General features: G+C 42.9%; 1 protein-coding gene across 2 annotated transcripts; it reads left to right on the top strand.

Moving 5' to 3' along the window:
* Nucleotides 1–21: 21 nt before the first annotated feature.
* Gcc1 (GRIP and coiled-coil domain containing 1) lies at nt 22–21,873 on the top strand. Of its 2 annotated transcripts, XR_007109854.1 has the most exons (4): nt 22–3,766; nt 4,543–6,054; nt 19,852–19,982; nt 21,231–21,873. XR_007109854.1 is itself a non-coding variant. In XM_047561597.1 (2 exons), exons 1-2 carry the CDS (start codon nt 2,735–2,737, stop codon nt 5,836–5,838), a joined length of 2,328 nt encoding a protein of 775 aa, XP_047417553.1. In that variant the 5' UTR covers nt 22–2,734; the 3' UTR covers nt 5,839–8,733. The 2 variants fall into 2 exon arrangements, 1 of the variants encoding a protein (XP_047417553.1); XM_047561597.1 differs by lacking the exons at nt 19,852–19,982; nt 21,231–21,873 and having other exon boundaries at nt 4,543–8,733.
* The last annotated feature ends 2,565 nt before the right edge of the window (nt 21,874–24,438 follow it).

Raw genomic sequence — 24,438 nt, forward strand, 5'->3', positions numbered from 1 at the left:
CACCGACTGTTTGCACCCGCTTCTTTACGCGTTTGAAAGCTGTGTGCAGGGGTCTTAGTATTCTCCTTTGCCCTTTCGGCTCTGGCTGAGGGTTCTGTGCGCCAGTAGGTGCCTCTGCGACTTGTGGAAATCGCGTGAGCAGTGTACCAGAGGTGGGAGAAGATGCTCAAGTGCTAGCTTTCATGGTTCCTTGAACCGCTTAGTTTATAGATCCCCAGTTAGTAAAGCTAGGGGAAGATTCTCAGGCTTGGAGAGAGTGATTGCAGACCCACCAGTGGAGAGCTCCATCTTGCCTTCATCTCCCTGGGAACACTTCCTTTCCATCTGGGGACAGGAAGCCTTTCTGAAGTTCTTTTCACTTTGCTACAGACTTGCAGACCTGGATTATTAATGCACATTTATCCAGGATTTTTTGAGGATCCTGTTTCTTTAGATGTAAAGAGCTTCATATGCAATGATATTTTAACGTCTAAGGATAGTAATTTACTTTTATGTGCTTGGCCAGTAATTGTTGGGTTGAACTGGACTGATAGGTTGTTCAGTAGAGCAAGGGCATGCTTTATGCCTATTCAGGATTCCCAGTGGTTTTCTAGGATCACTTGCTTATGAACTAGAGGTGAGCTGGCCTGGGAGTCTGAAAACTCTTCACTTATTCAACAAATATTTATTGATTACTCACCATGTGCCAGCACTATTTCAGGCCTTAGGTCAAATATCAAGTCTGCCATTTTTTTGAGGATTTGCATTCAATGATCCCCACAACCCTTTTTGTCACTTTCTCATTTATAAAAAGAGGCTTATATTTGCCCTAATTTAAGGGATTATGGTGAAGATTAAAAGGAGAAATGATGCCATTAAATGTTTTATATAACATGGCTGGATGTTATCTAGGCTACTAAAAACCTGGGTCTAAACAGACCTCCAGGGCCTGCCCCATCCAGATAGGGAACCAGGTGTGTGACGGCATGACTTTCTGTCACTCTTCAGTCATAGACTTGCATTCCCAAGAAGGCTTTTATAAAGTCAAAGTATATATTTCAAAGATTTCCAATCTAAGAGCTAGCAGTCAAGTAGGTCAATTTTATATCATAAGCTCTTATCAACCTCTTTTTCCATTCCTGCTGTCACTATCCTATTTTACTACCACCATTTTCCATGGCCGAAAGAGCCTCCTCACAGGTCTGCTGCCCCTTCGTATCTCTACAATGTCATACAAGTCTGGTGATGGTCCACCTCTTGAGTTTCAAAATCCTTTAATGCCTTACCACCACCCAGGATAAAATCTAAATGCCTTGAATTCCACCTATTGTGCCAGCCCCATTTGTTGTCACCTCCTTCCCATAGCCTAAGCTACTGCCTTGAAATGATTGTCAATGCTTCCTGGGTGAGTCAGGCTCTCTGATGCCCCACAAGTCCTTGCAGTCTTTCCCCCTGCCTGGAATGCTGGTTTCCCTCATCTCTAATTAGATGGGCAATCATTATTCATCCTTCAAACTTAAATATTTTCCGACAGCCTCGGATGCCTCCCCTAGATAGGCCTCCCTCCTCTTTCAATCTAGTCATACATATTGGTATGATAGCAGGACCTACTTATTTGCATGTACTAGATTGTGAGCTCCTTGAGGGCAAGGGCATGTCTCTTCATGATGTTATCATCTGGTACAACACTTAGTATGTTGAGAGTCAGTCAGACTGATTGAGAAAGGATTTCTAAACTTGTTGTGTGACCTTGGGCATGCTACTAATCTTCTGTGTGCGTTGTTTTCATACGTAAAATAGTGCTAATGGTTATTTTGTGAAGATTAAACAGCAAAACTCTTAAGAGGCTCCTGGACATATAGCTGGCATTCAGGATTGATCCTTATAACTACAGAGTGCCCGCTATAAATACGTGTTGAATCAACTCCGCAAAACTAAGTAGGGTACTATTACAGCATTTACCAGTTAGCTGCCGAACGTTGTACAGGAAAGGGATGCAGTTTTCGTGGTCTTAAAGAGAGTCTTTCAGCTCCAAATAGTTGGACGCAAGGTTCACCCGGGTGTTTGGGAAGAACGCAGTGCGACGTCGCCCCCTGTCGCTTGCTGATCGTAGCCCGAGGGCAAGCTCGGGCGACCTTACCAAACCATCACTCCTGTGTCCTGGACTTTGCTTGCTCTGCTCTTCCCAAAGCCTGTCCAGTGATCTTCACAGCAGGGCTGGCCTTTCAACAGGCCACCTCCCACCGACCAGCAGAAAAAGCCCCGCCTACCTCGCGCCCCACGGGGCGGGGCGGAGCCTTTGGCGTCGAACGGTCGTCACTTCCAGCGGACCCGGAAGCGCCACTGTCAGCCGGCTGTGGTAGTTAGGAAGTCACGATGGGACCGAGTTCGGCGTAAACCCTTGGCGAACGGTGGGCCGAGGGGCGGGCCCCAGCTACGGTGGCCCCGGACGAGCGGAGAGGGCGGAGCGGCTTCTTAGCCAGTGAGGGCGAATCCGGTAGTGCGCTCGGGTGGTGCCAGCGGCGCCCCGCCTCCGGGATAGGACCCGCCCCCGCCCCCGGAGCCTGCGACCAGGCGGGCGCTTCTACCAGACTTGCCCCCGCCCCGCGTCGGGTCCGGGACAGCCCCGTGGAGCGCGTCTGCGACTTGTGGTCCGACAGCCCTCTTTGCTGCGCTTCCAGCCCCCGCTCCGGTCTTCGCGGCCCTCTCCCGGGCTTCCCGAACGCTGACGTGGAGCAACCTGCTGGGAACCACCATGGAGAAGTTTGGGATGAATTTCGGGGGTGGCCCGAGCAAGAAGGACCTGCTGGAAACCATAGAGACGCAGAAGAAGCAGCTTCTCCAATACCAAGCACGCCTCAAGGATGTGGTCCGCGCCTACAAAAGCCTGCTTAAGGAGAAAGAGGCGCTAGAGGCCAGCATTCAGGTGCTGTCTGTATCCCACGAGGCAGATGTAGGCCTTACAGGTGTCCAGCCTTCAGGTCTCATCTTTCCTGACTCGGTGGATGACCGATGCTCCACTCACAGCGAGGATAGTACTGGGACCGCTACCAGTTTAGATACTGCAGCCAGTCTCACCAGCACCAAGGGCGAGTGTGGGGTAGAAGATGAGAGATCAGCCCGTGGCCCACCAGTTCCAAAGTCTGAAGAGGCCAGTGGATCAGAGAGTGGCGTTAGCAGTAGCAGTGGGGATGGGACTTTTACTGGTGGTGAGGTGGACAAAAGACTACATCAGCTGAAGACTCAGTTGGCTACTTTGACTAGCGCTTTAGCCACGGTCACCCAGGAGAAGTCCCGCATGGAGGCTTCTTACTTGGCTGACAAGAAGAAGATGAAACAGGAATTAGAGGATGCCAATAAAAAGGCAGAGGAGGAGAGGGGCCGTCTGGAGGGAGAATTGAAGGGGTTGCAGGAACAAATAGCAGAAACCAAAGCCAGACTTATAACTCAGCAGCATGATCGGGCCCAAGAGCAGACTGACCATGCCTTGATGCTGCGTGAGCTCCAGAAACTGCTGCAGGAGGAGAGGACACAGCGCCAAGATTTGGAGCTTCGGTTAGAGGAGACTAGAGAAGCCCTGGCAGGGCGGGCATATGCTGCTGATCAGATGGAAGGGTTTGAACTGCAGACCAAGCAGCTGACTCGTGAGGTGGAGGAACTGAAAGGTGAGCTGCAGGCCATTCGACATGAGAGGAATCAGCCAGACCCCCGACTGCAAGAGCTGCAGGAAGAGGCTGCCTGCCTTAAGAGCCACTTCCAGGCTCAGTTGCAGCAGGAAATAAGGAAGGTAACTATCCTCTTCAAATGTTAGCCGTTTCACTCAATTAGGATTTGTAGTCTCCTTTAGTAGTTAGAACTAAAGGACTGCACTATCATTTCTGATGGCCATTTAAAAAATTCACTAGTGAGTCCTGGGAAATCCTACTCTGTGTGGTGTTGATAGTATCCAGAGTGTCCTTCCAATAGAATGTGGAGTTTGAGTGTGGCTCAGTCTAAGCCAGACAGTTCTGAGCCTTGGTGTGTTGGCATCTTACCAGTTGTTTTCTGTGAAGCAATGTAGTGGCTGCTGTGCAGTTAAAGGTAGTGTATATATATACTTAGAGATACATGCCTGTAGGTAGAGTGACTGAAGGGGACAAAGAGGATTTTTGCAGAAGAAATAACCTCTTGTTATTGCTCTTAGTCATGATTTGCCTGTTTTGAAAAAGTGCTCCTTTACAGTGCTTCCTTTCAATGTAGAGAAAAATCCAACTCAGTGTTGAACTTCCAGGAATATTGGAAGAGGAGAAGAATGTTAATGATTTCTTATAGAATTTAGGGAAGCACATAATAAACAACAGGAACATACTTTATATGTGAGCTCTGTGGAAAATGGAAAATTAAAGCATAACAGCAGAAGCTGTAAAAGATGCTTAACATTAAAACTAGTTGCCATTCTTATCAGGTCACCCCAATCCTGTGACTGACCCTTTTTCTCCCCTCTCCTGCTTTCCCCCCAAAAAATTTGCTGTAGGACTTTCTGGCTTTTCTGGATGCATTTGTGTCTGTTCCCTTGTTTTGCAGACAGCCCTTGCAGAGGATCAGCTCCGCCAGCAATCTCAGGTGGAAGAGCAGAGGGTTGCAGCCCTAGAGAATCAAATATCTGAGATGTCTGAACTGCTGGGCACTTATGAGAAAGCCAAGCAGAAGGACCAGCTGACTATCCAGAAACTGAAGGAGCGCATTCTGCAGCTGGACCTGGAGAACAAGACCCTGGCTCTCGCAGCTTCTAGCCGGTCCCCTTTAGAAAGCCATGGAGATGAGTCCAGTCTGGACGTCAACGTCCTGAAGGATAAGATGGAAAAGCTGAAGAGGTTACTGCAGGTTGCAGCCAGGAAAAGCCAGGTAACCCTAGATGTGGAGAAGCTCTGTGACCTGGAGATAATGCCCAGCTCTGAGGCTGCGGACGGGGAGAAGGCCACTGCACTCTACTACCAGCAGGAGCTGAAACAGCTGAAGGAAGAGTTTGAACGCTATAAGATGAGGGCTCAGGTTGTGCTGAAGAGCAAGAATACCAAAGATGGGAATCTGGCAAAAGAACTGGAGGCAGCACAGGAACAGCTTGCAGAGCTGAAGGAGAAGTATATCTCCCTGCGGCTGTCCTGTGAGGAGCTCAAGCGCCAGCACCAGCAGGAGGCTGAGGACTGGAAGCAGGAGCTGGCCCGGCTGCAGCAGCTTCACCGGCAGCAGCTGGAGCGCAGCCAGCTGGACTTCAGGGACCGCACGCTGAAGCTGGAGGAGGAGCTGCACAAGCAGCGGGACCGGGCCCTGGCTGTGCTTGCTGAAAAGGACTTGGAACTGGAGCAGCTGCGCTCTGTGGCTTTGTCTTCTGGGTTACCAGGACGCAGAAGCCCTGTGGTTAGCGGGGTTTCCAGAGATCCAGCTGACACATCTTCCCCAGATAACCTGACCCAAGCACTGCAGCTTGCTGCAGCCAATGAGCCCACTTTCTTCCTGTATGCTGAGCAGTTAGCCCGCAAGGAGGTGGAGATCACATCCCTGAGGAAGCAGAAGCACAGGCTGGAGGTGGAGGCACACCAGCTGCAGGATCGACTGCTGGAGGAGGGGGAGCGGCATCGGGAGGAGGTGGGAGCCTTGCAGAGCCACATTGAAAAGAACATTAGGGACCGGAGCAGGGAGGGAGCCAACCTGGAGTACCTCAAAAACATCATCTACCGCTTCCTGACCTTGCCCGACAGCCTGGGTCGCCAGCAGACTCTCACAGCCATATTGACTATCTTGCACTTCAGTCCAGAGGAGAAACAAGTGATAATGAGGCTCCCAAGTGGTGGCAGCTGGTGGCCTTCTGGCAAGAGATGATAACATTTTCACTAACACCTGAAGTCTCTGTGCCTCTTTTATGTGGGAAGAGGCAGGTTCTGATTTCTACTGCCTCTTTTATGTTATCATTTATTTCTTCACTGTGTTGAACTTTGAGGAGTCTTCAATGTGGAATGGGATTCTCTGCCAAATGCTATTAATGCTGCTTTATCCTGGGTCTAGGAGATACTGAAAGTGTGACAGCATTTTCTGGTGGTGTGTATGTGAGGGGGAGTGGAGGGTGAGGGAGAGGTTAAGACCAGGTGCAAATTTGGGAAAGCGGTGAGAATCTTTTAAAAATAATATGTTTTGTTTTAGTATTCTACTCCTACTCCAGGGCTAGGAGCAAATGTGACTCCAAGGGGAGTTCAGTTAACTTCTGAACATGAACAGCGATCTGCTGTTTACTCCATCTCATCACAGTCTGAGTCTGGTCCACTACTGCCCCGATTCTCTGGGGATAAAAAGCCAGGCTGGAAAGTCTGAAATAGTGACATGTTGTCCAATAGTCCAAAGGGCCAAGGAATAGTGAGTTCATCCTGGAACTGGGAAGTCTAATCTAGATAGGCTTGGAATGACGTGCAAACTAGACAACGCGCCACTTTGTCTAGATTGAACCAGACACTTAGAGAGGACCATGAGCACCAGTTTGATTAGGGGTTTTCTGAATGACCAGCTTTGGGCCAAGGCTGGGTTAAAAGACTCCTCTCCCAGGTTGGCCTGAGATTGTGAGTTAATGACTTCACTGTCTTCCCTTCAATGTTGTATTTTCTTTTAAGAAATAAAACCTAGCTTCTTACAGAAGCTTTGATACTGCTTGGATAAAAGGAATTCCTGCTGAGAGTTGCTTCCAACTATTTTTGCTTTTGTAAGGACAGGGAAGAGATGTGCAAAAGATTCCAAAAGAATGCCGTGACCCTCACAGGAAAGTGGTAGAAGTTCAAAGTGGTACTTTCTTCCATTGGGTCTTGATATAAATAGATTAGGTCTGCTCTTTAAGAAAAGATGACTTGTTATTCAGACAATGGAAAGGAGACTGTCAGAAAACTTGGGTCCAAACAGTATCAACTCCCCAATTTTTTCCCTGATCTGCTCTCATTGGTCATAGAGACCTTTGGACCTGAAAGACCAATGCTTGGCCACTAACTGGACTGTTATGTATCTTTCTATTATTTGGTCATAGAGGTCTGTTTGTGAGAGTTTGAGGTGCAGAAAATGGGTTAAAATGTTATCAGTGGGAGGGCAGGTGACCTAGATTATCTACAGTGAGCAGACTTAAATGGCACAGAAGTGAAGTGTTCATGTGATGGTAACAAACTGTGGAATCATTAAACCCGAGTCACTTAACCTGTGTGTTCCTTAGAGTGTCTGTATATCTGGGCACAAAGAGTATGAATGTAAATGGTGAATGAAAAGGATGGAAATAGTAATTGTTACTTCATGAACTCAAATCCAGGAAGCAGTGCTTTAACCAACCACTTCAGTTATAACACAAATGTCTTGGCCTGGAATTGTGTGTGTATGTACTTGGGTGTGAGCAGCTATCCTGATAGAAACTTTCTTAGGGGTTTAATTGTGCAGGCTTGATGCTTATAAAATTACTGCTTTAAACTGTAGAAGTAAGTTCCCCTCCCCCACCTCCAGGCAAGCTCTCTCTTATGGAGTCACATCCCCAGCCCCTAGAAGTAATCTCTTTATGAATGCCTTATTACCCATAAAAATCAGGATTCATGATATCCCAGAAAAGTATCTTAGAACATCAAGCTAATGATAATAGGCTATCTTAATTTCCTTACCTTGCCCTCTCTGTATCTTGGATTATTGTTATTTCCAGGTAGTTGTGATCAGAATAGAAAGATCCAAAGTTACGGCTGCTTTTCCAGAACTAAATTCCTGTGCTTTTTGACTTTTAAAATAATACCAACCAGGCAAAGATGCAGATTTCTGATTAGTAACATTTTGTTAGACAAAATTAATTTTATTTTAAAGATTTTATTACCATTGGTATTAGTAACAGGTAATGTTAATATGTCCATCCAAGTTTAAGCCATTAGTTATTTTCTATTTTGTGTGGCATTTCTTGGTCCTTTTTAATTAAAAAATTTGATACATCAAAATATAAAAATTGTCAGGTGCTGTGATGTATGCCTGTAATACCAGAATACCGGCCACTGAGGAGGTAGAAGCAGGAGGGTCACAAGCTTGAGGCCAGCCTGGGAAATAATGAGTCCTCTCTCAAAAAAGAAAAAATTGAAAAAGGAATAAAAAGGACTAGGGTGTAGCTCAGTGCTGGTGGGTTCCAGCCCCAATACCACAAAAACAAAACAACATAAAAATTATATATATATACACATATATATATGTATATATATATAAAACAAAGGTGCCATGTGATAATTCTGTACTTGTATACTTTGTGTAATGTTTAAATTGGGTTAAACATCTGTTTCCTCAAACATTTGTCTTTATGATGTAACAATTCAAAATCTAGCTTTTTTAAATGTATAGTACATTACTGTTATCTATAGTCACCCTAATGTGTAACAGCACATCAGAAGTTATTACTCCTATCTAATTTAGTACACTCCGATTAGCCTTTCCACACCTCTCCCTCCCTGCTATTCCCTAGCCTTTGGTACATTTATCATCATTCTACTCTCAACTCTGTGAGGTCAACTTTTTTATATTCCACACATCAGTGAAGTCATGTGGTACCTTCCATGTCTGGCTATTAAAGATCTCCAGTTTTATCCATGTTGTTATAAGTGACAGGATTTCATTCTTTTTATTATGACTGAATAGTACTCTGTTGTGTATAGTACCACATTTTATCACTTGATGGATACTTAGGTTGTTTCCATTTCATATCTGTTACGAATAGTGCTTTAATAAACATGGGAGAGCAGGTGTCTCTTTAACATACTGATTTCCTTTTGGATGTATACCCAGTAGTGGAATTGCTAAATCGTGTAGCAGACTGGTTTAGTATTTTGAGGAACCTCCACACCATTTTCCATAATGGCTATACCAATTTAAATTTCCATCAACAGTGCAAGGGTTCCCTTTGCTTCACATCTTACCAGAACTTATCTTTAACCTTTCTAATGGGTGTGAGATGATATCTCATTTTGGTTTTGATTCATATTTCCCTGATAGTGATATTGAGCACTTTTTTTTTGTGTGTGTATCTGTTGGCCATCTGTATGTCTTGTGAAACATCTATTTGGGTGTACTGCCTATTTTTGATTGGACTATTTAGTGTATTGCTGTTGAGTTTTGGGGGTTCCTTATGTATTCTGGATATCAACCCTTATCCAAGTATAATTTGCAAATATTTTCTCCCATTCTGTAGGTTGTCTTTACATTCTGTTGATGGTTTTCTTTGCTGGGCAGAAGCTTTTTGCTTGGATATATTGCCACTTTTCTACATTTGCTTTTGTTTCTTGTGCTTTTGAGATGTTATCCAAAAAAACTGATGCCCATTCCAACGTCCTAAAGCATTTCCCTATGTTTTCTTCTAGTGGTTTCATAATTTCAGGTCTTATATTTAAGTTTTTAACCCATTCGAGTTGGTGAGTGACAGGGGTCTAGTTTCATTCTTCTGCATGTGTGCACCCAGTTTTCACAGCACCATTGATTAGAAAGACTCCTTTCTTCAGTGCATGTTTGTAGCACTTTTGTTGAAAATCAGTAGGCCATACATGCATGGGTTTATTTCTAGTTTCTACTCTGTTCCAATGGTTTATATGTCTGTTTTTGTGCCAGTACTATTCTATTTTGACAACTACAACTTGGTAGTATATTTTGAGGCTAGGTAGTGTAATGCCTTCTGCTTTGCTCTTTTTGCTCAAGATTACTTTGACTATTTGCCTTTTTTAGTATTATTTTAAATACAAATTTTAGTATTTTTTCTAGTTCTGTGAAGAATGTCATTGATATTTTGATTGGGATTGCATTGAATCTGTATATCACTTTGGGTAGTGTGAACATTTTAACAATATTGAGTCTTCCAATCCATGGGCTTTCTGTGTGTACTCTTTGCTTTCTTTCATCGGTTTTTTATACTTTTTATTTTCTTTATTTTTTTTTAAACATAAATAAATCCACTTATTATAGGCTAGGGATGTCTCAAATGGCAGAGCTTCTGCTGGTCTGTTTCCAGTCTTTTGATGGTGGACTTGACTGATGGCATAAGTGGTGGTGTAGGTCCTGGAACCACAGTGCCAGATCCCCACAGCTCTTTTCTTCATCTTGGTTTTGCCACAGAAGGAACAATTGTATTTCTTTTGCTGACTGATTTCAGTTTCTTTTTCACCATTTTCTGGAGGGAGCCATCGTAGTGGATTCCCTTTTTACCAACAATTCTGACCTTCTTGGTGTGTTTAGCCTTGTTGCCATGACCTAGGTCTGAACTCAGAGAACAGTACTGGGGGTCAAACCTAGGGCCTAGTGCATGCTAGGCAAATGCCATACTACTGAGCTACATTCCAAGCCCTTTGTGCTTTATCTTGAGATAGGGTCTCAGTGAGTTGCCCATGTTGACCTTGAATTTGCAATTCTCCTGTCTTAGCCAAGTAGCTGGGATTACAGGCTTATGCCATTGTGCTTGATGAGTTTATACTTTTCTTTCTTTCTTTTTTTTTTTTTTTTGGGTGCTGGGGATCGAACCCAGGGCCTTGTGCTTGCAAGGCAAGCACTCTACCGACTGAGCTATCTCCCCAGCCCGAGTTTATACTTTTCATTGTAAAGATCTTTCACCTCAGAATTATTCCTAGGTATTTTATTCCTTATAGCTAATTGCAAATGGGATTCCTGTCTTTATTTCTAGTTCAGATAATTTGCTCTTGGCTACCGATATTTGGAGATTGACTTTGTATCCTGCAAGTTGGCTAAATTTGCTTATTCTAATAATTTCTTTTTTTGTGTGTGGGTTATTTGGGGTTTTTTATATATAAGATCATATCATCTGCAAACAATGACAATTTGACTTCTTTTCCAGTTTGGATGTGCTTTGTTTCTCTTGGCCAATTAGAGCATAACTAGGACATAACTACTACTATATTGAATATAAATGGTAGTGGTATTACTGGGCATTCTTATTTTGTTGCATGTCTTAAAGAGAAGACTTTCAGCTCTTCCCCATTCAATATAATATTAGCTGCCAGGTTACTATATATGGCCTTTATTATATCCTTATATGCCTAATGTATTCAGTGTTTTTATGATAAAGGGATACTGATATTTTTCAAATGTCTTTTTACATCTATTAATACCTGTTACATATGTAATCTATATGCTCCAATATCAGGTGCAAATATATTTTTCATGATTTTTGTGATCATTCTGTTAATGTGATGTATCACATTTATTGATTTGTATATGTTGAGTCATCCTTGCATACCTGATGTGAATCCCTCTTTATGATGATGAATAATCTTTTATGCATATTTTTATTAGTGCATTGTAGTCATACATAATATTGGGATTTATTTTGGCATAATCATGCATGCCTAGAATATAATTCCCTCCACTTCAGTCCCCAGTATTTCCTCTTTCCCTCCTTCCTACCCCTGTTTGCTGCCTTCTACTCTACTGGTCTTCCTTCTATTTATAATTTTTTTTGTTTGTTTGTTTTTTTAAAGCAATGCTTTGTAGATATACATAAAGGTGAAAATAATGTGGATAATCTTTTTGATGTGCTCGTAGATCAGTTTACTAATATTTTGTTGAGGATTTTTGTATCTGTGTTCAAAGATATTGGACGGTAGTTTCGTTTTTCTTGAGTCCTTGTCTGGTTTTGGTATTGGCGTAATGCTGACCTCATAGAATGTATTTGAAAGAATTCCCTACTCTTTAATTTTTTGGAATAATTTAAGGAGAATTGGTAGTAGGTCTTGAACTGTTTGGTAGAACTAGCTGTGAAGCTGTCTGATTCTGGGCTTTTCTTTGATGGGAGAATTTTTTTGTTTAACTGATTCAGTCTTGTTACTCATTATTGGTCTGTTCAAATTTCCTTTCTTCCTTCACTGGGGAGATTGAGCCCAGGGCATTTTGTCACTGACCACATCCTTAGTTCTTTTTATTTTTTATTTTGAGACAGGGTCTTGCTAAGTTACTTAGGGTCTGGCTAAAGTGCTGAGGCTGGCTTCAAACTTGTAATCCTCCGCTGGGTGCAGTGGTGCACACCTATAATCCCAGTGGCTTGGGAGGCTGAGGCAGGAGAATTTCGAGTTCAAAGCCAGCCTCAGCAAAAGCAAGGCACTAAGCATCTCAGTGAGACCCTGTGTCTAAATGAAATACAAAATGGGGCTGGGGATGTGACTCAGTGGTTGAGTGCCCCTGAGTTCTATTTCTGGTACCAAAACAAAACAAAAAAATTTTGTGATACTTCTACCTCAGCCTCCCAGGTTGTTGGAAGCCACCATGCCCATCTCAAGTTTTCTATTTTTTAATGATTCACTCTTGGTTAAGTGTACATGTCTAGGAGTTTGTGCATTTTTATAGGTTATCAAATTTGTTGGCATATCATTGTTCACAACAATCTCTAATGATCCTTTATTTTTGTGGTAGCATTTATACTGTCTTCATTTCATCTGATTTTACTTATTTAATCTTTTCTTTTTCTTAGTCTAGCTAAGGGTTTGTTAATTTTTAAAAATTTTTTTTGAAAGAACCAATTCTCCATTTTGTTGATTGTGATTTTTTTAGTCTCTATTTCTTTTATTTCTGCTCTGCTCTTTTTTATTCTAATTATTTTTCTTATTTTCTCATTGCTTGAGGTGCAGTGATAGGCTGTTTGAGATACTTCTACAGGTGTTTCATGCAGGTGTTGATTGCTACAAACTTTCTCTTAGCACTCTTTTACTGTATCCCACAGATTCTGGTATGTTGCCTTAACATTTTCATTTGTTTCAAGGTACCAACCTTCTTGCTTTCTTTGTTGATTCATTGGTTGTTCAAGAGTAAGCTGTTCAATTTCCATGTATTTTTGTAGTTTTCAGTTTTTCATGTTATTGAATCCTGGTTTTATTGCAGTGTATGAAAAGATGTTCAGTGTGATTTCAGCTTTTTAAAACCTGTTGAGACTTTTTTTGTGACCTATCATCTGGTCTGCTGGAGAATGTTCCACATACTGATGAGAACATGTATTCTGTAAGCTATTGTGTGGAATACTCTTTCGATGTCTGGTAGATCCATTTATGAGGGTATAATTTAACCCTGCTGTTTCTTTGCTGAATATCTGTTTGGATGATCTTCCTCTTCTTGTATAGAGTCTGCCTCTCCCTTTAGATCTATTAATATATGCTTTACATATATAGATGCTCCAACTGTGGGTACAAATATATTTGCTGAATTAACCCCTTTATTATATAATGAACTTCCTTGTTTCTTTTTACTGCTTTTGATTTAAAGTTGATTTTATTTAAGTATGGCTATTTCTACTTTCTTTTTGATTCCACTTGCATGGAATGTCTTATTCTCTCCCTTCACTTTCAGTCTATGCATGTCCTCAGAGGTGAAGTGTGTTTCTTTTAAACTACATATAGCTGGGTCTTGTTTTTTCATCCATTTAGTCATACCATCTCTTTTTAAATTTTTTCAATACTAGGGATTGAACCCAGGGCTTCATGCATGCTAGGCAAGCATTCTACCACTGAATTACCCATTAACCCACTCTGATTTTAATTAGATAATTACATATATTTACATTTAAAGTAATTATCATAGGTAAGATCTTAATATAGCCATTTTATAACTTTTTTTTTTGTGGTACTGGGGATTGAACTCAGAGCCTTGTGCTTGCGAGGCAAGCACTCTACCTGCTGAGCTATCTCCCCAGCCCTATAACTTATTTTTAATTTTATTATAGTTCCTTTCTTACAGTCTACTGTAAGAGTAAGTTAAGTGATTTACTCTCCTAATCTCCTGTTCTTTAAAAATACATTTTTGATGATATGAACTATTTTGAAATTATTGCAACTTAACATGTTTGTAAAGATAAGAAACAGAAGGAAAATATACTAACAAAACTCTGGACTTCCATTTCTTGCTTTGTTTTTTTTTTTTTTTTTTTTGCGGTGCTGGGGATCAAACCCAGGGCCCTGTGCTTGTAAGGCAAGTACTTTACCAACTGAGCTATATCCTCAGCCCCTGGACTTCCACTTCTTCCCACATTTTGAATTTTTATGTTCTGTTCCACCTATCTATATTGCTTCTCTTATTTCATTGTTTTATTTTTAGTCTTCCTACTAAAGATATACATGGTTTAGAGCATTCTGAATTTGTGTAATTTCTCTTACCAGTGAGTTATATGCCTTCAATGTTTTCTTCTCGTTAATGTCTCTTTCAGTTTGAAGAACTCCCTTTAGTATTTCTTGTAGGCCAGGTCAGATGGAGATATATTCTTTCAGCTTTTGTTTGGTAATGTATTTATCTCTCCTTCATTTCTAAAGGATGGCTTTGCTGTGTATAATATTCTCAGTAGGCACTTTTCTCCTCTTCATGTCACTCATGGCCTGTGAGGTTTCTGCTGAGAAGTCTGCTGTCAGATGAATTGGGACACTTAAATGTCACTGTTCTTTCTTGCTGCCTTAAATCTGCCCTTTATCTTTTACTTTTGAACACTTAATTATAATATGTCTTGGGATAGACCTGGTTGAGTTAAATCTGACTATGACCTTTGATATTTCTGTCCCTGGATATAATTTTTTTTCCCAGTGGGAAAGATCATATGTAAAGTATTTGTTTTCATGGTAACAAAGCAGCCTTCATTTGCACATTTCCGTTTGTAATGTCTTCCCTGCTTCCACCACTGTGCTTAAGATGGACCTCTCTAAGTTAGAGAGGAAACGACAAACTGTTTCCTTAAATTTCATTCTTTAGGAAGCCTGCAACAGTACACCTTTTGAGAAATTCATACTTTTTTGGGGGGATGGGGGGGAACCAGGGAGTGCTTAACCACTGAGCCAGATTTTATTTAGAGACAGGATCTCACTGAGTTGCAAGGGCCTAATCAAGTTGCTGAGGCTTTGTTTGAACCCGTGATATTCCTGCCTCAGCCTTCTGCACTGCTGGGATTACAGTCATGTGCCACTGTACCTGGCAAATTCAGGCATTTTTCAAAAAAAGAAATTTGCTCTACAATGTATAAAAATTCTATAAGAAACGAAAATAAATTAGAAAACCGAAGAAGTATATTCCAAGGGAAAAAAAGAGTAAAGGGAAATATGTACATATATAAGCATTACTATTATAACTCATCTCATTCTACAGAAGTATATTCTCTTTCAAATCATCTAATAAGATAAAAAAAAAAAAAATCTCCAAGTAATGACACTTCTTTTATCCATGTAACTGGATATTTGTATCCTTTAGGTTTGGGAATTTTTTTTTTGTTTGTTATGATCTCTTTGGATAAGCTTTCTATTCCTTTGTCATTCTCAAATACCTTGAGCCCCAAGAACCCAAGTGTTTGCTCTTTTAACATTATCCCAAGATTTCCATAAACTTCCTTCATTCTTTTTTCTCCTCCAACTGCATTTTTTGCATAACCTGTTTGAGCTCACTCATTTTCTCTTCTGTTTGCTCTATCCCACTATTGATGACTTCTATCACATTTAAAAATTTTGCTTACTGTATTTTTTGAGGCAATGTGATTTTTTGAAATTGCTTCCATTTCTTTAAGTTTCCCTGTTAGAGTATTAAATCATTTCTCTGTGTTTTTTGTTTTTTTTTTGAAGGTTGTTGGGTTTTCTTTAATGTCTGTTTTAAATTCTTCCCCTATGAGTTTGCCTCTACTGGTTCCATTTGGTTGGCTTCTAGTTCCTTATTTTGACCTTTAAGTGAGATGATTTCTTGAAAGCCCTTGATGCTTGGTGGGAAGTGTCATCAGGGCACTGAAGAATTAGGTGTTTATTCCAGTCTTGGTCATCTAACTTTGTGCCTGTATTTCCAGAAATTCTAAGCCAGCTACTTATTTTCTCTGAGCCTGTAATCACTTCTGCTATGTTAGCCTAGATGGCGCTGTACATCCAAGTTTACCACCTGTCTCACTGTAGGTGTGTTGTCATCATTTGAGCATAAGAGGGTGGTCCAAGCACAGGTTTGTCTCAAATCTGCATTTGGTGTGTTGCTGGACATGATCCAGGGTCATATTTCAAAAGTGTAGTCCTTATTCCCAAGCCTCTCCTTGGGATAGGGCAAACTCAGGTATCTTTTCTGTAGCTATTAGCCTGTGGTCAGGGCCTGTGGGATTCTCTCTGGCTCTGGCAGAATTACCATGCCGCAACCAGCCCTAGGTTTCCGTTCCATGCCTGTGACCATCAATACCACAAAATCTTACATACCCTGAACCCACAGCCTTCCATGACTGGCACTACCCTGGGCCAGGACCAAGGCCCACACTAGTATGGGCTGCTTACTGCTGAGATAGACTTGTGGCCCAAGACTGCTACAGCCTGCAAGAGTAATGGAACAGAAGTCCAGTAAACTGGGGCTGTTAGAGAGGCTTTGTGGGCACTGGTCTGAGGATGGGCTCATTATTATCTACCCAGTGTTAAGTTTCAGCAGCTAAGCTTTGAATTCCAAGGAACCCTGTCCTACTGTCAGCTAACAAATCTTGCTCCATGCTCTGATGTCCAAGGTTGGGGTAGTGTTGGTGAAGATAGTCTTTTGGTTATTAAGGTTCATATTAAGCTGGGTTGTACATTAATCTCACAGGCACAAGGACCCACACACTCTCAGGGTGCAGCTAAGATGCCACGGTTGGCAGTGATGCAGGCTGAAATACATGTGTGTCCCACAGGGGTACAGGTCTCTGCCTGGTCCTGGCATAGTCTGGAGGCTTCATCTGTGGCCTGAGGATAGCTGTGCTGCCCAAGGTTGGGAGAAAGGAAATGGAGTTCTTTGACTGCCACGGCTGATACTAAGCTTGGTTGCACCTGAGTCTCACTCCCACAGGGACCTGCACCGTCCGAAGAGGGGATCCCAGATCCACTCTAAGGCTGGCAATGAAGTACTCTGTTCCACCTGCATGCAGTTTTCTATCTGATGATATGGGCAGGTCTAGAGGCTCATCTATGAGCTCTGGCCTATGTTTGGGGCTTTCAGTTTTAACTGGGTGCTGGGTCTCACTGTGCTGGGCCTGACACTAGACTCCAAGGCAGCCTTGTACTTATATTGTGCCCTGATCCCTCCCAGCAGGTGAAATTTTGCTCTCTACTCTTCCTGGATCTCCCTCCAGGTTGGCAGAGGGGTGTAAGTCAGATAGCCTCCTGGCTAAGGCAGTTTCATCAACTCAGTCCATGAGTATAAGCCTGGTGAGAGGAGTTTCACTGAGGTGGTACTGAGTTTCAAGTCTAAGTCCTGGACTTAATTCCTTCTCTGTCCCCGAAGCAGGAACATCTCTCTCCACCTGCACTGTGCTGCTTGGAAGGGTGAAGCAGGCAAATGTTTCTTTACTGTTATCTTCATCTTATTCTTATGCTGGCTTTCAGATGACTTCCTTAGCTCCTGTGAAGATAGTTTGATGTGTGATTAGCTGTTCAGACTGGTGTGTCTGCGGGGAGATAATTGCTGGAGAATTTCAGCTGCCATCTTGCTTTACCTCCTTCTGATTAATAATTTTAATTGCTCCCAACTGCACTACAACATTGTGTTCCTTCCTCCTCTTAAGGACTCTTAGAGCCTAGAGACAGACAACATTAAGAGGTATGCATAACTTCAAAGCTCCTTTCTCTGCACCTGTTTTCTCCAAAATAAGCTCTCCAGTTATTTGACCGATTTGCCTGTCGTGGATACATTAAAGTGGGGAGGGAGGAAAAGAGGTGAGGGGAGAGAGAGAGAGAACAGGAGGGAGAGTGCAACAAGGAGGGAGAGGGAGAATAGGAATTAAAAGCAGTCAGAAAAATAATTTGTCCTTGGACCCTAATGCCAGATGCCAGGCAGTGTACGAGGTGTGTCAATAAGGTCATGAGACTGAACCTTACTAACTGTTAGCATGCAAATCAGAGAGATGGCTGCGAAAAAGAGATAGAGGGGAAGGTGGAGGGAAGGCAGTTTGACCACTCAATGGTTCCTCTCCCTGCTGGATGCCTGTAGTCTGGGGAATAAGCATGCCCATCACGCCCTGGGTGCAGTGAAATTCCTATCAGTTGCCCCAAACTCCAAACCTTGTCTCCTGAAGTTGCTACTCCAGGGTGGGTTTTGCTAATTCATGTCGAATGCACTAGCCTTGACGTGAGGCTTTTACACCTGTTTTATCTTTTACTCCTATAGGTGCCACCGTCCCTCATTTTAAAGATGTTAAATTTGATGAAGATTGGATAACTAGTAGATATCTATATTAAGTCTGATTAATCCCAAAGCCTGCTCAGTCTGGTGTGCACCTGCCTCCTCAGCACCTGGAAGGGTCAAGGCCTGTCTACATAGATTTCTAGGGATGGAGAGATTGATCTCTAGGTGAAACTAGTCTGGTTTGGTTCCAAAATAGTTTGCTGCTCCATAGAGTTGAGAAGCAACAGTGGTTCTTTATAAGAGCCCCAAGGCTGCTCTGTCCCCAGTTTATTGATAATTGCTAATTTTAGAACTCAGATCATTCTAACGATAAAAGGGGGAGTGGGTACTGCTATTGCTACAGTGTGTTCCAATGATAATCGGATAAATCTGGGAAATAGTTTTGGGAATTGGAAACAGAATCCTAATAAACAGGTCACTTTACTCAGTCATCAACCAACTTTACTCCCCTCCTTTCCCTCACCCCTGCCCCCAGGCAGTCTGGTTACTTCATAGGGCAGAACATTTAGGTTATATCACTGTTTATCTGTCCATTCAAAAGACAGAGTGAACTCCTAATATATCCAGGGACTGTACCACGCCTTAGAAATGCATCCTATCAATGTTAAACACAGGATATGGGTAAAAAATAATCATTATAATTCAGTGTGGCAAGTACTATAATGGAGGATTCCATGGGAGATACAGGACATTGAACTCAGTCTGCAAGGCATCAGGAAACTAATGAGAAGGTGACACTTGGACCAAACATTGGAAGATGAGCATCAATTGGTCTTGGCTACGTGGATAAGCAGCAGTAGTGAGGATGGGGAGGGCATCATCAGAGGTTAGAGTTAGGCACAGAGTTCAGTGGGAGGGAGTGGATGGCATGGGAGCCTCCACTGTGCTGGTGTGGCTCCATCAGAAGCACATGGCTCTGAAGCCAGCAGGTGCTGTGTCAACTGATCCCCAGATCGTGGCAAAGGGCATGTGACTTCCAGGCTCTGACTTGAGCAGCAGGGAGGGGATGGTCCCCATTTCAGAGAAGAGAAAAAAGGCCTTCAGGGCACATCTAGGTGAAGAGGTCTAGAAATGAGTTGTAAATAGTTTTGGTAATTCCAGAGCACAGCTGGGAATAAAAATCTGGGGGCCAGCAGTGTGCCATAGGCAAAGTGTGATGACATTACTGGAGGGGGGCATGCAGAGTTTGCAGTGAAGTAGGCTGAGGGAGGTAAAGGAATACTCATCATAAATATTTAAAGGCAAGGATAAGTTGCTATGCAAACATTTACAGAAGTTCCTGGTGGACCTTTTTTACTTGTCTCTCCAGGACTCATTTGGTCTACTTCCTATAATCCCAGTTGGGTTTGGATTTGGGTTTAGTGACACTTCCCACACACACATAACTCGCAGCATCAGAGGAGACTCAGTCCTGTCTGGTCAATCAGAACATTACTTTCCCATAGCACCAAAGATTGGTTCTTTTTTTTTTTTTTTTTGCGGTGCTAGGGATTGAACCCAGGGCCTTGTGCTTGCAAGGCAAGCACTCTACCAACTGAGCTATCTCCCCAGCCCAGATTGGTTCTTTTTTAAAAAAATATTTTTAATCATAGGGGAACACAATGACTTTATTTTTTTTATGTGGGGCTAAGGATTGAACCCAGTACCTCACATGTGCTAGGCAAGTGCTGTACCACTGAGTTACAATAACCCCAACCCTAAAAATTGGTTCTATAATAGGAATATGCCTGGAGCCAAGTCATTCAAGCCAATAAAACTAAACTTTTGGAGGAGTAAACCTGTTCTTCCTATTTGATTTGAATGGAAAAAAGGAAGCTGGAGCTGTTGCAGTCATCTTGACACTATGAAAGGTGAGCTTCTCTGAGGATAGAGCCAACATAGAGAAGATGAGGCAAAGAAATGATGAGAAGTAAGTCTTGATACTTTTTAAGGTAAGGATTAAGCCTAAAGCTAACTCTGGACTCTGTAGTTACCTGAGCCTGTTTGGGTGGTTACTTGTGACCAAGATGATTTGGAACATGAGTCAAGGAAAGTTTTCTTAGGGAAGGGACATATAACATGAGACTTGAGACATGAGTAGGAATTAAGCCGACTGTAGCAGTGGTGGAAGAGGAAATGGCATGCGTGTGCCCAAGGGGCCTCAAGCGGGTGAAGTAGCAGAATGTGGGGGGAACAAGGGGAGGCCTGAGTGCGGGAGAGGATGGATCACTAACAGAAAATGAAGCCCTTTCCATACAGGTGGTTTCCAATGTGTTCAAAATAAAGAGAACAGAATAATGAGCACCCTTGTACCCATCCTCCAGTGTCCACTGTTATTAACTAGGCCATGCTGTTTCATTTATACCTGCATCTCTTATTCCTCCCTGACTTCTGGATGGGTTTTTTTTTTTTTTTTTTGGAGGTGCTGGGGATTGAACCCAGGGCCTTGTACTTGCAAAGCAAGTACTTTACCAACTGAGCTAATCCCCAGCCCTGGATGGGTTATTTTTAATCACAATGGGATGCATTTTTGAAAGGGTGACACTTAGGCTAAAATATAAATATTTGATGATAAGGAAGCAGCCATTTGAAGATTTTTAGGAAGAACATTCCACACAGTAGGATAAATAAGTACAAAACCCCTGAGATTGGTACAGATTAGAATTTCTTGAGAGACACAAAGTAGACCAGGGTGGCCCCAATGGAAGGAAGAAGGGGAATGGGATAAGAGTGAAGTCATGAAATTAGACTCGTGGAGGCCTTAGGGTTAAAGTAAGAGTGGATTTTTTTTTTTTTTTTTTTTTTTTTTTAATTTTGAAGCCCTTTATATCAGAGGACACTATCTTCTGGTTTACCCTTTGAGAAACCTTCTCTGGCTACCATTTGGAGGATGGAATAGGAGGTCAAGAGTGGACTCAGATTTCATCTCTGGGTTTCATTAACTATTCCTTCTGTGCTCCATCAAGCCTAGCTTTTATTGTTGCCAGCCTACTAGTACTAAATTGTCCCTTGTGTTTTCCCTAAAATCTTGCTGTATTAGTCAGGTTTTCTAGAGAAACAGATTCAACAGGAAGTATGATTATAAAAAGGTGATTTATTAGATTGTCTTATACAACCAGAAACTGGACAGTCCACAATGGCTTGTCTGCAGGCCAGAGAGCTGGAGGAACCAGGAACTGCACAGTCCAAGATGCTGATAGCTGAGAACAAGAGAGATCAATGATGCTACCCCAGCCCCAGACCAAAGACTTCTGGAAACTCCCTGGAGAATCACTGGCAGAATCTGCTTTGGAAGAGAAAAGAAGCTGGAGTCTGATACCTTCGGGTCATCACAGCCCCAATCAAGAACCCAATCAAGAAGAATTGGGCTTGCATCTGCTGCAGCTTTCTTGTTCTTCCAACTTGTATTCCATCCAAGCCTCCAGCCTATTGGGTGGTGCTGCCCATGCTTAGAGAAGGTCTCCTCTTCAGTTCGCTATCCCACATGCTAATCATTCCTAGACACACTGTCATTGACACACCCAGAAACCTCTTAATCATCAGCATCTCTTAATCCAGTCAAGTTGACAATTCAAATTAACCATTATACTTGCCCTGAAGAATGTCCTGTAAAAAGTCCTTTAATTAAACTCTTCCCATGACTCAATTTGAGGGTGCTGTTTTAGTCAGCTTTTTTGCTGCTGTAACTAAATGATCTGACTAGCATAACTATAGAGGAGGAAAGATTTATTTGAGGTCTCATGGTTTCAGAGGTCTTAGTCCATAGAAGGCTGGCTTCATTCCTCAGGGCTCAAAGAGAGGCAGAATATCATGGAGGAAGAGCGTAGCAGAGGGAAGCAGCTTGCATCATCAGGAAGCAGAGAGACTCCACTCTCCAGATTCAAAATATATACCCCATAGCCACACCCCAATAAACCATTCCCTTGAGCCACATCCCACCTGCCTCCAGTAACCACTCAGTTACCCATTAGGGATTAATTCACTAATTAAGTCAAGACTCTCACAATTCAATCATTTCTCCTCTGAACCTTCATTGTCTCACATGTGAACTTTTAGGGGCCAGGGGTGGAATATTATGGTTTGAATGTGAGGTGTCCCCGAAAAGCTCACATGTGAGACAATGCAGGAAGGTTCAGTGGAGAAATGATTGGGTTGTAAGAGTCTTAACCCAATCAGTAAATTAATCCCATCAGGGATTAATTGAAGTGGTAGGGTGTGGCTGAAGGAGATTGGAATTGGGGCGTAGCATTGGGGTATATATTTTGTATCTGGAGAGTGGAGAACTCTCTCTCTGCTTCCTGTTGATGCAAACTGCTTCCCTCTGCCACACTTTTCCACCATGATGTTCTACCTCACCTCGAGCCCCGAGGAATGGAGCCAGCCTTCTATGGACTAAGATTTCTGAAACCCTGAACCCTCAAATAAACCTTTCCTCCTCTACAATTGTGCTGGTCACATCATTTAGTCACAGCAGTTAAAAAGCTGCCTATAACAGTGCCATATACTCCCTTCTAGGAACCTTATGCTGGAGTCATTGGTATATAGATGATATGAAAATTGTGGGCCTCAATGAAAGTAATGGAGGACAGATTTGGGGACATATGACTTTTAGAGGTGGGCAGGGAAAGAGGAGTTGGCGCTGGAGACCAATGAGGAGAGTCCCATTAAGTAGGACTTGAACCAGGTAAGTGTGGCGTCACCAAAGCCCAGAAAAGAAAGCACATCATGGAAGGAGAGGTTGCTGTGTCAAAGGCTATGGGGAATTCCAGAAATACAGGGTAGTTCCTGTGGACATTTGGTCATAACATTGTCCAATGATAATACCTAACCTTGTTCTATGTGTATTTCTTATTTAATCTGTATTGTTGATTAATTAAATTGAACCCTTGACCAAGAGCACCAGGTGTCGCGTCCCCTCTGCCCGCAGAGAGAGACACGGCAAACGTCTGAAGCTTTGGAAGTTTATTGTACACAGTTCCTTTCCTACGCTTCTCTTACCCCTAGCTTCTGCGCACTCTCAGCTTCCCTTTTCCCGCGTACTCCCTCCTTCCAGTTCCGCTCCCGCTGCTGCCGCGGCCGCCGTCGCCGCAGCTTCTTCCGTCCCTTCCTCAGCTTCTGCCCCCTACTCTCCCACCCACCAGGCTTATATACACTTCAACCAATCAGGGGAGAGTACACGAGATAAACGCGGACAGCTGCAGGCACAGGATGGGTACACGAGGGGGGGCATGCTCTAATCACATCGTTAACTAGCCAATCATTGGAATTCACTGGTTGTTTACTGTATAGCTGGCCGCTTTTGGCTCAGCGTCAGGCGCCATCTTGACCATGTCTAAGGCCGGGGGCTCTAGAAACCCCGACAGATCCCCCTTCTTTAATATTAAACTAAGGCTCGGGACCGTGTCTGTCTTAGGCTGAGTGGTCAGCATATGTCCTTACCCGTCATCAGAGCCTGCAGAGCATGCTGCAGCTCCTGTCTTAGGTTGGTACACAGCCACCTCCTTCATTACCCGTCCTTGACTACCGATCCAGCATCAAGAGCCATACTAATGGGGGGCTGTCGGCCTTTAGGGCGGTCATGGCCTGATGAAAAATAATTTGATCTCTCTATTGGCTATCTTGCAGATGCATGCCAAAACGAATGAAGAGAAGAAGGCCAAGGCAGAGGAGTACCACCATAGCTCCTAAGCTTGTCCACTGTTTGACAAATCTATAAACAGAAGAGGAACCTTATAGCCATATTAAATACAGAAACAATATACATCCCAATGGAGTTACAATACGGGTAACACAAAGCAGCTCTCAGGGAATAAACGCATCCCAGTCCCAAAAGTTCTTGCAAGGTATCCACTTGTTCTTATAGAGTCCATTCTCTGATAGAGTCTCTATGGTCTGTAAGGCTGCAACTGCATTCTCGGCCGAATGATCGTTGTTGTGGTTGTGTCAATGCTGCTACTGCAAGGACTGTGGTGGCAGTGATCACGGCTGTTGCAATGTCAAAGCCTCTTCTGTTTCTTGATAATAGCACTGGCAATTCTATATCTGCAACAGAAACTAGGACTGGTAGGAAGGTAGAAATGTGCAAATTGCACAGGTGGCAAAAGAACCATTCCAGTATTGTGAAAGATAGCACACAGTTTGTGAACAGTTAAGAGGTGTTATTAGAAATGTTAGTTGGTAGAAACATAAAAGGGAGGAAATACACAAGCTGACGTGGGAGGAAAAGCAACATCATAGCTAGGGTCAGCAGAACGAGTTGCTCTACTCTGGGTCTGATTTGTAGCATGATTCCAACGGCAAAGTGCAGAAATTCCTCCTGTTAAAGCA

The sequence above is a fragment of the Sciurus carolinensis genome, chromosome 8, assembly GCF_902686445.1.
Source record: "Sciurus carolinensis chromosome 8, mSciCar1.2, whole genome shotgun sequence".
Lineage (NCBI taxonomy): Eukaryota > Metazoa > Chordata > Mammalia > Rodentia > Sciuridae > Sciurus > Sciurus carolinensis.